Source organism: Euphorbia lathyris, chromosome 2 (assembly GCF_963576675.1).
Source record: "Euphorbia lathyris chromosome 2, ddEupLath1.1, whole genome shotgun sequence".
Taxonomy (NCBI): domain Eukaryota; kingdom Viridiplantae; phylum Streptophyta; class Magnoliopsida; order Malpighiales; family Euphorbiaceae; genus Euphorbia; species Euphorbia lathyris.
Genome location: NC_088911.1, coordinates 138,468,721 through 138,484,001, shown reverse-complemented (window position 1 = coordinate 138,484,001; position 15,281 = coordinate 138,468,721). Strand labels below are relative to the sequence as shown.

The 15,281-nt window shown below is 32.0% G+C and overlaps 1 protein-coding gene and 1 long non-coding RNA gene across 2 annotated transcripts; both read left to right on the top strand.

The window, feature by feature from the left end:
• The first annotated feature begins 5,966 nt into the window (after nucleotides 1-5,966).
• LOC136217052 (uncharacterized) lies at nucleotides 5,967-8,078 on the top strand. Its single transcript, XR_010683432.1, has 3 exons — nucleotides 5,967-6,142; nucleotides 6,344-7,017; nucleotides 7,456-8,078. It is a non-coding gene; the product is annotated as an uncharacterized lncRNA (long non-coding RNA).
• A 2,048-nt stretch (nucleotides 8,079-10,126) lies between these two features.
• LOC136217051 (cell wall / vacuolar inhibitor of fructosidase 1-like) lies at nucleotides 10,127-11,207 on the top strand. The gene has a single exon (XM_066003636.1). The coding sequence runs from the start codon at nucleotides 10,150-10,152 to the stop codon at nucleotides 10,669-10,671; it is 522 nt and encodes a 173-aa protein (XP_065859708.1). The 5' UTR covers nucleotides 10,127-10,149; the 3' UTR covers nucleotides 10,672-11,207.
• Nucleotides 11,208-15,281: the final 4,074 nt, after the last annotated feature.

Here is a 15,281-nt window from a genome sequence, read left to right as displayed (position 1 = left end):
GGTAGCTTTTTAGCCATCTTACCTACGGTTCACGACCGAGGTAGCTTTTTAGCCATCTTACCTACGGTTCACGACCGAGGTAGCTTTTTAGCTATCTTACCTACGGTTCACGACCGAGGTAGCGTTTTAGCCATCTTACCTACGGTTCACGACCGAGGTAGCTTTTTAGCCATATACGGTTCACGACCGAGGTAGCTTTTTAGCCATCTTACCTACGGTTCACGACCGAGGTAGCTTTTTAGCCATCTTACCTACGGTTCACGACCGAGGTAGCTTTTTAGCCATCTTACCTACGGTTCACGACCGAGGTAGCTTTTTAGCCATCTTACCTACGGTCCACGATCGAGATTGCTTTCGAGCCATTCTTACCCATAGTCAACGTACGCTAGATTCCGAGAGAAAAACATCCACCAACGGCCGATTCAGAGGCGAGGATGGAAGGAATCAGAGAACGACACAAGAGCGCGCAGCGCAAAGGTCAGGTATGCTCCCTCCTACTCTTTACGTGTCTTTTACTTTTATATGTTTTATATTGCATGTGTTACGTTAGCAAAAAAACGTTTTCGAAACACACACATCACTGTCAAAATAGAAAAGTAGGGGCAACTGTAGACACTGAGTCGGAGGACCTGTGACGAAAACCTGAAAACCAGACGGTTGAAGTGATTGATTCCGGAAGTTTTGAAAAACAAAAAATATATAAAGAATAATAAGCGAAGGAAAATTAGCGGCACGGCGCGGGTGCTTAGCGGCATCCGGCACGCGGACGATAATGGTCGAACGCCCGCTCGGCGGCGCGGGACGTGCGCTCGGCGTCCGTCGGACGCACCGCAAGTGGCACGCTCTCGACGTCCGAGCAATGTCCAGGTCCGGTGGCACGGGACGCGCTCTCGTGGGCCGCTGAGCGCACGTGCCCGGTAGCGCGAAGCGCGCGTTCGGCGGCCGCGACGTGTGAGCGTCCGGCGACGCGGGACGCGCGCTCGGCGGCCGCGGGGTGCGCACGCCCGATGGCTCGAGGCACGCCCCGAGGGTCGTCGGGCGGGCGCCCAACCACGTCGGGCGAACGTCCGACGGAGGTTGGGCGCGGGCGCCCAACCTAGCGTTGGGCGCTCGCCCAACAAATGTTGGGCGGCCGCCCAACTCTTGTTGGGCGGCCGCCCAACCCCAATGGGCGACGCCCAATTTCTTTTGGGCGTCGCCCATTGGTCCGGGGACCCGTTTGCCTATAAAAGGCACGGATCCCCATGCAAAAAAAAAAGGAGGGAGGGGAGAGCTTCTCACACTAGAATATTTTTTCTAGAGAGAAGAAGTTGATTTTTTTAGGAGAAAACATTTTTTTTCCTAAAAATTGAAAATCTCCAAATTCCCTAAGTACAATTTTTACTAAATTTTTCATAAAAAAACGGAAGCTCGCGGTTCGTGGAATCAATCGGTTCGACTGTCAGATACCAAATTCAAGGTATTATCCGAGGACTAGACTCTTTATTTTATTTAATTTATTCTCTTCTTCTATTTTTATAGTTTTTATTCATTTAGTCATTTATTTATTTTGTCACATTTTATTTAATTAGCGTATTTATTTAACTTTCGTTTCGTGTTAAATAAAATTCGGTTTTGTTTTAAAATAAAAAACCTCGTTTTGATATCCCAATACGAACCGTGATCCGATAAAAAGGTAGTTCGGGTATCAAAAACGTTGTAATTATAACATTTTAATTTGAAAGAAATTTCCAAATAATGTTTTAAAATAAAAACGTCGTTTTAGGAACTTCCGTTTTCGACTATGATCCATTTTTTGTAGTTCGGAAATCCAAAATGATTGAATTAGATTTAATTTAAAGCTGTTGAATAAATCTGGAAACATTTAGGAGTGCTGCTATAATTTACCAATTCTGTCACTAAATGCTGTTTACCAACGGATTTTCCGTCGGTAAATCTGCCAAAATATAAAAAATACCATTTCAGTCCCTTTTTCTTAACTTTTAAGCTTTTGATCCTTAGTATATATATGTATAATTACGTAATATATGTTTTTTAAATTATTTTAGAACTTTAGCATATATATTTATTTTAGAATATTTGTATATCATTTGTATTCTACTTTACAATATGAGTATAAGTATATATATATGTATTTCCTTTTTATTGATTTAGGCTATGTTTTGAATATTAGTTACTTGTTATTTTGAGAAATAATGGATAAATATTAGTATGTGTCATTTTTGATATTTAAAACTATATTAGTTATGTACATATATATAGTTTTGGGATATTTGGGTTATCTTGATTATTGAATGAAATTATTTTTGGGTAAATGTTATTTTCTTAGTTATAGGATTTACTTACTATTTTCACATTTTCAAAGTATAGATATATTGTACCTATTATTTTTATATACATATAGTTCCTTTTGTATTAACTTTTATTTTCATATTCTATTTTTGATTTAAATATATATATATATATGTTAGAATTGCTTTCTTTATTCTTTTGGGCTTAATCATGGGTCCATGTTTTAAGTGGACTTTGTTTGAGTATGGATGGTGGTTTAAATGGGTTTATTATGGTAATTATAATTAGTAAAGAGTCCATTAAATAAGTGGGGAAAATAAATCATAAAAAGAGAGTTTTCAATTGAATTATTTAAACTAATGAGTTTTTAGATTTCTAATGTAAATAAATAGAGTCATTCTTGTTAATATTTCAAATCGTTTCCCAAAACATCACGTTTTAAAACCTTAATCCGTTCCAAAGGCGGATTAAATGATCATTGTAATTAAAATCGTTTTCTTTGTGAATAATAGAGTTTTGAATCATTTTCTCAAAGAATTTGTACAAAATAAAATTGACTTGTATGTTTAAACCATGTTTTCTCATTAAAAGGTTTTTATCTCAAAAGTTTTCAAATACTCGAGTCGTTCCAACGGCGATTCGGGTAAATTTCATCAAACGGGGTTTTAAAACGTACCTAAATCGTTCCAATGGTGATTAAGGTGCGAACCATGTAAATGAACTCGTTTTGGGGGAAATAAGTTAATGTAGAACGAACACACAACATCACATTTAATACGGGTGTAAATAAATCACTTCTTTCTTCCCCCTCTCTGTGTATGTATAAACATAAATGGGTGATTCTTTACTGATGTGGCTTTTCAATAATATATGCTCAAAACGGTTTCTAAAAAGAGAAAGAAAAGGGTTTCAAATGAATTTTAAACTTAAAGAAGTATACGATTAGTCCGTTATCGCCTAACATGCTGAGTAGGAGGCCGGTGGTTCATAACCGGGCGATGTCGGGGTGCCTAGTAGCCTTTCTCCGGAAAGGAGCTAGCCTTCTCGTCTCGTACCTAAGTTTCCCGAACCCACACCGGTCTCCCGCAAGGGATCGGTGTTCATTTTCCCATTCGTGGGTGGCGACTCTTCCATATCTCCGAGCTCCGGTCCTGCCGAGCAGCTTGATTCCACGATTGGTTGCTTTCGGCGCCAATCACCGCTTACGTCGCCATGAGGTTGTCCACCCCCCGGTCCGCCCGGGAGATTAGGCCGCGGCACCTCGTCTAACAAGGGTATTATGGGAAAGTCACACAAAATCAGTCTAGATATGTAGTAGGATGAGTAAATGGGTTAAATATATAAATGGACCTCCAATTTGACTCAGTTTTGTAATTTTTCCTACAAAATATCATCATTTTATTCTAAATGTTCATAAAATAGTACTGATTTAATTCTAGATAATGGAACTTGATGTCTCAATGTTTGTGAAATAATATAAATTTAGTCTTCAGTTTCGTTATTTATGGCCAAATTGTTATTCTTTTACAAATATTGATACTAAAATGACACTATTTTATAATTTAAAGCTAAATTGACACTTACCGAAAAACTTTGAGATTATTTTGATACTTTATCCCTTTAATTATTAATATATGTAAAAAGTTTAATCGAGAAACAAGCAACTCTAATGAAAAATAAATTATTTAACCGTTTGATTTCAAACGTTTATTAAGAAAGAATTCTAGAGTAGAATTAAGATTTGTTTGGTTCAGTTGTTAGATAATAGTTGCTGCTATTGCATTTAACTGGTTGCAGTTGTAGTAAGCTGTTTGCTGTTACTGTTAGCTGTTTATTATTAGATATTTAATTATTAGTGTTTTGTAAAATCATTTTGAATGGTTGCTGTTAGTATTTAAAATGTCTAATATACACATGTTTTAAATTAATCAATAAATAAATTATAAAATAAAAAATATATTACATAAATTAATAAAAATAGTCTAAATAAAAAAAGTAAAATAAAATTTTTATTGAATGTAATAAAACTTTGTTATTTTCGGTAATTATGTTATAAAAATAGAAATAATATTAAAGTGGGTGTTTGTTTCAGCTTTTCGGATGAACGTTTAGCGTTTCACTCCAATCCGCATGAAATATAGCATTTGGTTAGTCTTATATAACCACAGTGTTTAGCATTTTCTCTAGAAACTGCAGCGTTTTGGAGCTTTTCACGAAAAGCTCATATTTGAAGCTTTTCACGAAAAACTCATACTTGAAGCTTTTCATAAACAGCTGTTTGTAGTTATTTGTTATTGATAAAATTATCCTTCTTATTTTCACAAAAATATGTTTCTTCTTTAACATTATTTATATTTATACAACATAATTACCGGAAGAATAAAGCTTTGTTGCGTTCAATAATTTTTTTTTATTTATTTTTTATTTTTTTATTTTTTATATAGATTCTTTTTATTAATTTGTGTAACACATTTTTATTTCATAATAGGATAAGGTGTTAAAATATCCTTAACGTTTATAGCTAGGAGCAATTTTACTCTTAACGTCTAAAATGGTGCAATTATACCCTTAACGTTGGCAGCCAAGAGCAATTTTACTCCTAACATTGACAAGTTGGGTTAATTTGAGAAATAATTCATCAAACTGTCTTCTTAGTCATGAATATTGTCATCTACACTTCACATGTGCATCATTTTATCATCATTAGTAATATATCACAAACATATGATTAGATGTGAAATTTAAAAAAAGTTAAAAAATATATATTGTCTTTTATAAGAGTTGGACAAAAAAAATCAAATATTTCACCAAATTTATAAATATTGATTTTCAATTTTATTATTAAATCACAAAAAAAATATGAAATCTCTTTTTTAGAACTAATTGATATGTGCAATTAGTGTAGAATAAAAAATAAAATATCTGTGTTTTATAATATTGTCTGAAATTTACCCAACTTGTCAACGTTAGGGGTAAAATTGCTCTTATCTGCCAACATTATGAATAAAATTGCACTATTTTAGACGTTAAGAGTAAAGTTGCTCTTAGTTATAAACGTTATCGTTATTTTTTATAAACGTTATCGTTATTTTTTCACCTTATCCATTTTATAATTTATTTGTTGTTAATTTGAAACATGTTCATATTAGACATTTTAAATCCGAACAGCAACAATTTAATATAATTTTATCAAACACTAATAATTAGACAGCTAACAGCTTACTGCAACTGCTAACATTTTTTACCGGAGAAAATGTTAAACAGTGTGGTTATATAAATCTAACCAAACGTTACATTTCCTTCGGTTTGAAATAAAAAGATAAAAGTTGTTTCGAAAACTGAAACAAACACCCAAATGTAGTTTATTTTTTTAGAGTAATTATGTTTCTAGATTAATTGGAAATTTTTATCAAAAAAAAAAAAAGATTAATTGGAAATTAATGAAACTTCTTTTGGACTTTGTCTTGTAGTGATAGGTGGTTTTGTCTACGTAATTTGGGTGTGCTAATGATAATTGTCATATGTATAATTCTGATTCAAATTGAGTTGATGTTTTTTTGACAGGTATAACTTTTCTATTAAATTTTGAAATTTTTTTTTGACATCATTAAAACTAATTTTAAATCCTAATAAAAAATTATAACACATGGCATGTCATAAAAAAAACCCTAAAACTCTCCAGCCGACTCTTTCCTTTCTCTCTACACCTTTGGGCGATGAAGCAGTTGAAATTGGAAAGATCTTGAGTTCTGTTTGATCGACGATCGACGGGGAACGATTGAGCGAGAGTGGGGAACAACAAAGAGTGGTGGTGATTTCTTCTCTGAGAACGGTATAGAACGACTGTTTCGTAAGTCACTCTTTCTCTATTTCTCGGTCTTTCTCAAATGGTTTTTTTGGTGGATTTGGTTTCTTTGAGAATAAAGAAAAAAAACTCTAAAAGGGAACAAATCCATAAAAATGCTTAGATCTCATTTAATTTTGTTACAAATCCACATCTGTTGAAATCTGGTCTTTTGTTTGATATTGTTGCTTTGTCTGCAAAGTGCAGTTCTTTTGAGTATGCCATACAGGTGTTCGATGAAATGGCTGACACAGATGTGGCGAGTTGGAATGAGAGAGTATCGGTTTGAGAAAGCCATAGGATCATATTGGATAGCTTTATCAGTGGAATGCCTTTTGAGCCCACAAAACCTATGTGGGGATCATTGCTTACTGGCTGTAGGGCTCATAACAACTTGGAGTTTAGTGAATTTGTGGCTAGGAAACTTATTGAATTGGAACCACCGAATAGTTCATATTATGTAATTCTGTCTAACTTGTATTCGGAGATGGGAAAATGGGAAGATGATGCACAAGTAAGGGAACTAATGATCAGCAAAGGACTAAAGAAGGACTTTGGCTCTAGTTCTGTAGAATCTGAATCAAGAAATAGGATTTTAAATTATCAGTGTGCTAATGAGCAGAAAGAGCCATCTGTATATAATATAGATCCATACCCTTTTGTTGGGCATGGATGTATGCAAATTTGTGCCTAGAGAGCCTAATCAAGTAAGATCAATTGACAATTAAGGCTTCTGGAATTGCAAATTAGATGCAATATCTTCAATGTCGATTTTACTGATGAAGATTGCATCTTATCACCTAAAGATAACCCCCCTACTACATATCCTATTTCAGGTCTCTGATATTTTACGTCATATAATCATCCCAAGTTCGTCCGAGGTAAATTATCTCTAACAGTTCTTAACTTATTTGATGAATATCAATTTAGGTTTGTTGAATGAATATATATAAACTTTTAATGCTATACATATATATACATTATATTATGATCTCGAAGTGAAAACTTAAAGGCATGAATTTTATAGTTCGGGCCATAATATCTAGGTTGCTTATCTGGAGACTTTTCAAATTGTAGAAATTGAATCATGATCATGGATAAACTGTCTCAAAGCTGAAGGAAGTTGTAAATTAATGAAACAATAAATACCATGAATTTTGTGTCTCAACTCAAGGGCTAAAAATGAAAATGGCATTAAAGAGACTTTAATGTATGCAGATTCTGAAGAGTATCAGTTCAGAGTACTTGATCAAAGTTTGATTTTTTCTATTTTTCCTGCTTCAAACAATATGTTATCCTAATGACTTTAATGTATACAGATTCTGAGGGAAAATACGAGGCATTGGACAAATATGGGAATGACTTGACAGAACTTGCTAGGCGTGGAAAACTGGATTCTGTTATAGGTAGAGATGATGAAATTCGACGGTGTGTCCAAATTTTATCAAGGAGAACAAAAGAACAATCCAGAGTTATTATTGGTGAGCCTGGTGTAGGAAAAATTGCAGTTGCGTGTAATTACGTATAAAGCATCTACAATCTCTTTAATTATTTAAGTCTATATTTAATCAATTAGCCAATATGTAAGTTTTGTTTGTTTTGTCGGTTGGCCCAAAGGATTGTGTTTGTACTCGTTTTCTGATCCGCTGATATGCAGTTTGAACATCTCATTTTGTTAATATACTATATAGCATATGGACAAGACAATTTATCATTTGCTCAAACAAATCAACATAATGGTCAGGAGCTACAAGTGGAGCAATATCCATTCTTCTCTACATTGAAGACACAATATCCATTCTTCGTGGTCTTCGTGAGCAGTATGAGCTACATCATGGTGTTAAAATATCATACAGTGCTCTTGTTTCAGCTGCAGTTCTTGTAATATATCAGATAGTTGTGCTCTTGTTTCAGCTGCAGTTCCTGTAATTTTAAAAATAACACTTGTAATATATCCTTTTGGATCCATTTATAACATTTAATAAATTTAAAAATCATCAAATTTTGATATTATATGCTCTTTATCAAATGATTTGAAAGTTTTTTGATTTAATTTAAGTAATTGGTCAATTATTATTATTAGGTATAAAATTTATCTATAAAATATAATATATAAAGATAAATAAATTACTAATAGAGACACTTAAAATTTTCCCTACAACTAAAGCGGTAAATTTAGAATTACTATAGAGGACGAATTCCGTCGCTAATCTGTAGGTATGGTCTCATTTAGCGACAGATTTAAAGAGATTGATGTGTAAAATTTCATCGCGTAAAATAATTGTCGCGCAAACTTTTGCCGCAAAATTTTTTTATCGTTAAAAATATAATGTGACATTTTTTAGTTGACGTGACAGGTGATGTGGAGGCTGACGTGTTGCACCGTTAATGCCACATCATTAGTCTGTTAGGTTAGGGTATTTTTGCAGTAATTTGAAAAATATAAGGATATATTTATGTGTTTATTTGATATAGGGGTATATATACTAAAACGGACAAATATAGGGGCAAATATGTATATTAACCCTTATATCAATTATCAAATACTCCATCCGTTTCATATTACATGTCTTTTTAAAGAGTTGTATAGAAATTAAGGATATTGTAAAAAAGACATTGTTACCCCTTATTTATTGATTCTAATATTTATTTATTCTATAATAAGTCTATTATTCTAATTAATTTTCATAAACCCGCGTTTTATAGCAGAAAAAAAGATGACTTAAACGTGTACTAATCATATAAAATGACATGTAATATGAAACAAAAAAGAATCTCTAGAAAGACATGTAATATAAAACGGAGGTAGTACATTCTTGTGGGTTTTTTTTTTTTACTAAGAGATGATTGATATTTCTTATTTTACTAAAAACGATGATTTTTTAGTTTAATTCTAAAAAGATATTTTTAACGATTTTGAAATGAAAATTTCAAAAATTAAATTATTTTAATCAAATTTAAATTTATTATTTTTTTATTTTAAGATTATTGAGATGTTATTTTGTGATGAGAGATAATGTGAATATTTAGGGAGAAAAAACTCCAAAAATATTTGAACCCGTATGACAATAACCACAGCACACTCTAATTACAAAAGCTTTGCAATTATAAGGATGAAGACGTGTTACATTTAAATACTCTAGACACTATATATATATAATTGGTTTAAAGCATTATGGGACTCTTCACCCATCTAAAATGTTGTTTTTATAATTAATTTATTATTTAGTAACATTTGACTTTTAATATATTTTATATGTTTATTTTTACTCCAAATTATTTAGTAACATTTTTTTATCCGGTCTATCTAAAATTTGTGAAATTTTAACTAGTGCAGATAGTTGAAATTTCACAGATTCTGGATTGAACAAATGTTTCCAAGTAATAGTTCAAGAGGCAAAATCTGCCGTTTTGGATAGACCATAGTCCAAATGTTACCTAATAATAAACCAGAGACCAAGATGTAATATTTTGAACCAGTCACCAAACAATAGTGATTTTGCATATATACTTGATCCAAAACTCCAACTGCTCCAGTAATCGCTTTAAAAGATCTCAAATTATCTCAAATTATTGTTTTTGTACAATCAATAACCTTCTAGTATTGTCTAATTGCATTCAATAACTCTCTGTTTTTTTATCTAATTGCATTCAATAACTCTCTGTTTTTTTATCTAACTGCATTCAATAACTCTAAAAATTCAACTGCCCGTGAAATCTCAAAAAAGTTCATAACTATTATCTATTTGGTATTTTCTTTTTGATACGTGACGGAACGTGTCTTCCATTTTCTGCAACATAAATTTCTATTGAGAAATACGAGGTTACTGAATGCAATTAGACATGACGAGTCATTTTGAATATTTAAAAGTCTAGAGAGAAGTTGAAATTTTGGATCAAGTACTGGACCAATAAATATATTGATTAAGGCCCACCATCCACCACTATATAAGTAGAATCAAGAAACCCAAAAATCAAGAAACACAAACTCAACCATTTCTTGAATTCCCAAAATGTCTTTTTCTCTCTTTCTTGCTCAAACAACTTCCATAGCCATATTTCTAATCCTAACCCAATTCAGCACAGTCCAATCCAATCCCCAAACAATCTCCCAAACATGTAAACAAACACCATACTATAATCTCTGCCTGAATCATCTCACCGCCGATCCAAGAAGCTCCACCGCCGATGTCAAAGGACTAGCACTTATAATGGTTGATTTATTGAAGGGGAAAACTACAAGATCAGCCCAATTTATCAAACAGATTACTGGAAAAAGACCTGAATTGCAGAAATTGTTGAAAGAATGTGCCAGGAAATATGACGTTATTTTAACCGCGAATATTCCCGTCGCCATTGAAGCTCTGGAGAAAGGCGATCCTAAATTCGCTGAAGGCGGAATGAATGATGCTGCGATTGAAGTTAATTCGTGTGAAAGTAGTTTCCGCGGGACGAAATCGCCTCTTTCCAGTTATAATAAATTGTTGCATGATACTTCTCTTGTTGCTTCTGCTATTGCCCGACAACTTCTGTGATTTTCCGTGACGATATGGAGGGTTTGGGGACGACACGGTGGGTTTAGTGACGTTATATTATGCTATCGTAGTTTCGAGTCGATATCTTACTTGGAATTAACAATTAACGGATGCTCTGTTTGAGGAAGTCTCTGTTTTTAAAATGTATTGTGGGACCCACTTAAATGGAGTATCTTCGTTGGTTGTTGGTTCCGAATAGGAACCTCCCTAGAAACATCAGGATTTAGGAGAGAAATAAAGAAAAAAATAGGATTAGCGACGGATATGTTCGTTGCTAGTGTATAGTTCTTTTCCGTAGTTTCAATATATTATCAATCTGTAATGAATTTGGTACCGTGATGTAATCGGCGGCGGAAATATCTGTCGCTGATGCTAAGTTCCGGAAAGGCTATACTTTTTATTTTATATTATATATAAATTTCCGTTCCATTGATTCACGGAATGTTTTGTTGTAGCTGATGTATTGTATATATGTATTACTAATAGTTTCTTTCATTTCTCGATGAAAAATAAATAAAAAAGGTTGTTTTGTATCATGGCTTAGTTGTTCGATGTTTCTTGTTTGATGTTGCTGAGAGATAATTAATATTACTGTTAAAAATAGTTGTAATTTTTACTAAATACTTCTTATCTTTTGCTTAGAATTAAAAAAAAAATAGTTGAAAATGGACGGACTTTTAATTTGTTTCTTATGTAAATAGTGATTAATGAAGCTACTTCTATTTTATAAGTTAAGATATTAATATAAGACCTACCCACGACCCCAAGGCGTGGGGTCTAACCACAGTCCAATCTTAATTGTTTTATAAGTCTAGACGAAATGATAAATTTGGATCTTTTTATACATCTATTTTAAAATTTTAAACGCAGAGAATAAAGATGAAACTCAAAAAAAAAAATATGAATTTAAAGAACAAATTTTGCAGGTTATTTTAAAATTTTGACATTAGAGTGAAGGAGACGAAGTGGAAGTAAAAATTTGTCCATTGGCTTCAAAATCGGTAATTACTGTAAATTTTTGGGATTAAGTCTAAATTTATCCTTACCATTTCGAGGGAATTGCATATTTACATCTATCGTATGAAAATTATAAAATTTTGCTTCTAATATTTTGAAGCAAGGTAAATTTTACTCCTGCCTGATTGAAAATTTCGAACATACTGATTTATCCGTTATTTGACTGTCACATTAGATTTTGAAATAAGTTTGTCGATAAATTGAAGCAGTTTCGTGCATTTTGTCAGGTCGTTTATAACTGTGTTAATTACGTAATAAATATTTTATACAGTTTTTTGTGATTAATTTATACATTGTAAGCTTAGTTTTTGACATTTTTAGGAGATATATTTTTTTTTTGTAACTATTTACTACACAATAAATATTTTAGACATAATTTGTATTAATAAAATCTGGTGTAACAGTTAAATAGGGAGTTAAATTACGGTAAACGAGTTTGTTCAAATTTTATGCCCAATAAGAATAAAACTGATCCTATTTAGAAACGTTAGAACATCTCCGATAGAGGTGTCTAAAAGAGTGTTTGGTGATGTAATAATTATTTTGGCAACTTTTAAAAGGTGTCACCGTGTCATCTATTGGAGTAAGTGTTGTTGCTTAACAAGTTTGCCACTTTTTGGCAACCCTGCTTTAAGGTTGCCAAACTTTTTTTAATATATAAAAAATAATTTACTTGATTACTATTGGTGCACCTTTTTGAGGAGTCTCTCTCATTTCACTATTGGTTGACAGCATTTATAATTAAAATAAAGTATATATATAAAGTAATGATTTATGGAGCCACTGTGGCAACTTTTAAAGTTGTTTATTACTGGAGCATTTTTCAACAAAAGTTGTCAACAGTGATGTGAATGATTAAGTTAATAAAATATTATATTTTAGTATTATGTGTTAAGTTTTGACACTTTTTAAAGCAACCTCTATTGGAGCGGTGGTTTTCACCGGGTCTATGACCGACCAAGTGAATTTGACCAGTTACTATTAGATCTAGGAGTTATTTTAATAATAAGGGGATAAAGTACTAAAATAGGCCTATAGTTTTTGAGTAAGTATCAATTTAGGCCTCACGTATAAAATAACACTAATATAGACTTAACGTTTAAAAAATGGTATCAATTTAGACCTCGATAACGGATTGGACACGTCATTCCTATTACTCTGTTAAGTTCTGATTTCTCCATCTATGTACAATTGACAGAACTCAATGGAGTAATATCAATGACGTGTTTTGTTTCGTTATCGAAGCCTAAATTGATACCATTTTTATGTTAAGCCGTTATTGGTACTATTTTGTACGTGGAGTCTAAATTGATACTTTTCCAAAAATCATAGTCGTGTTTTGGTATCTTATTCTTCTAATAAACTTAAATCTAATGATGACCGATAAAATTCACTTGGTCAGTTGACCAAGTGAATTTTAAAAATTACTGCTATTCGAGATGCTCTTAGGGCAAAAATTCTTAAATTAATGTAGGTCAGCAAGTTTGGTCCATGAACCGGTCTTGACTATTAGCAAATGACCTTTTTATCCTTCAAAACTATTAAAGATCAAGATTAAATATTGGTGTTTTATATATAAAAAAAAAGATTAAATATTGGTGAGATTGTTATAAATAAATGGGCCCTGTTTTGATTTACAAAATAAGTAATATTCATAAATGGGCCCTATTTTGATTTTCAAGTTTGGTCCATGAACCGGTCTTAACCAGTCATTCAGTAGTACGGACATAGACCACAAAATTATAAGGGTTAGTTACATGTTAGTCAGATTTGGTGAACTATTTACAACAAACCATTAGTGTAAAAAAAAAATTCTTTAAATGTCAAGTTTTTTTAAAAAAATGGTTATATCATCAAACATTGCAATTGCAGAGATTTTTTTTTAATTAGAAATAATTTAAAAATAACTGAAATGTGACAAAAACAGAAATAAAAAATGACAGAATGACAAAAATCTAAGAAAAAACAGAAAATGATAAAAGCAGAAAAAATAATTATTAAACTGTAAAATAATTTTCAAAAGTGTTTTTATATGTAATTTCCTCAAATTATAATAAGGACAAAATTCGATCCTAAAGCAAAGCAAGATTAATTTTAATCCTAAATTACTAAAATTAGAAAGGATGAGTTTTACTATTATTTAACTGTCACGTTAAATATTCTAATTAAATTTATCGATAAATTAAAATAGTTTTTTATATTTTTTGTTGGTCATTTATAAATATAAACATCTGACACATCAGAAATATTAGAATAGAAATTGGAAAAACACCAAAATTAACTGAACATAATAATGAGATGATTCGTGGATAATGTCGATTTCTTTAAGACGTTCGCGTAACTGCTAGAAAGTGCAAGTAGATCAAAATCTGATCGCCTCCAGGATAAAACAGATCACTCGTAATACGAGTTCTATTGCACAGTAAGAACTCGGTTCTGTCTACACTCTAATTGCTCAGTTCGAAATCTACAGAAAGTATTGTTTTCAGTGTCTTTAAAACAAAAATCACAACATGTATTTATAGAGTAAAATAGAGCTGTTGTGCTCTGATTTGGTGGAGAAAAAAGAGGGAGAGTAACGGGAAATGGGAAACTAGAATGACTAGTTTAGAAAACCAAATTAAAAGAGACGTTTAAGAAATAAGATAATTAATTAATTGAAAAATTAATTCCGAAATTAATAAATTAATAATAAAAATTATTATTATTATTTTTCAATAAAAATATATAGAGTTTATACCACACCACACCAACCTGGCTCAGACGGACGACGTGTGTGTGGTGCTCAAACATCAAATAAGGTCATCATCCTTTCACAAAAGTGGAATACCCATTGGGGCACATCCAAGTGTGTAAAGACATTATTTATAAATATCAGCACAATGTGATTTCTAAGCAACGTGAGATGCCTTACTCTTCTAAATCTCTTTGAAGACAAACATTTGAGGTTTTTTTTATATAAATTCAAATTGGGCCAAGTAGCCTAGCCGAATCACAAGAACACGTTATATGTAGTTGATTCACATACAAATACCTAAGGTTATTGGAATCTTAGGATGGAGATTCAATGCATCTCAAGGTTTAAATTTAATAATCCTGAATCTAATGGTGATTGACCAAATTCATTTGTTTATTCAAAATTCAGGTAAACACTACTGTGTATTACTAATAGTTTCTTTTACTTCTTGATGAAAATAAATAAAAAGATTGTTCTGTATTACTAGTCCCATTAACACTTAAAAAAAGTAGTTTAATACATCAAAGCTTTTGAATTTTGTCTAAAAAGTAATTGGTTGTTTGAATTTACAGAGTATCTTATTATCTGTGGAACTTGTTTAAAGTGACTTATTAACCACCTAAATTTTATTAATATTGTCCCTCTCCTAAACTTGCTTACAATTATTTATTGCACTTCTAAACTTGCTTAAAGTGATATATATTTTAATTTACTTAAATTTTATGTTGCTCTATTATGTGAAATTAGGGGGTTAATTATGTCATTTTGATCAAAGTTCAGAAGGTTAAAGAGAAACTGTATAATTTCAAGAGGTCAATTGAATTTTTTTGCAAGTTCACGGGCCTAGGGGTGTGCA

Coding starts and splice junctions, on each gene's coding strand:
- LOC136217051 (XM_066003636.1), top strand. CDS start 10,150: ATGTCTTTTTCTCTCTTTCTTGCTCAAACAACTTCCATAGCCATATTT.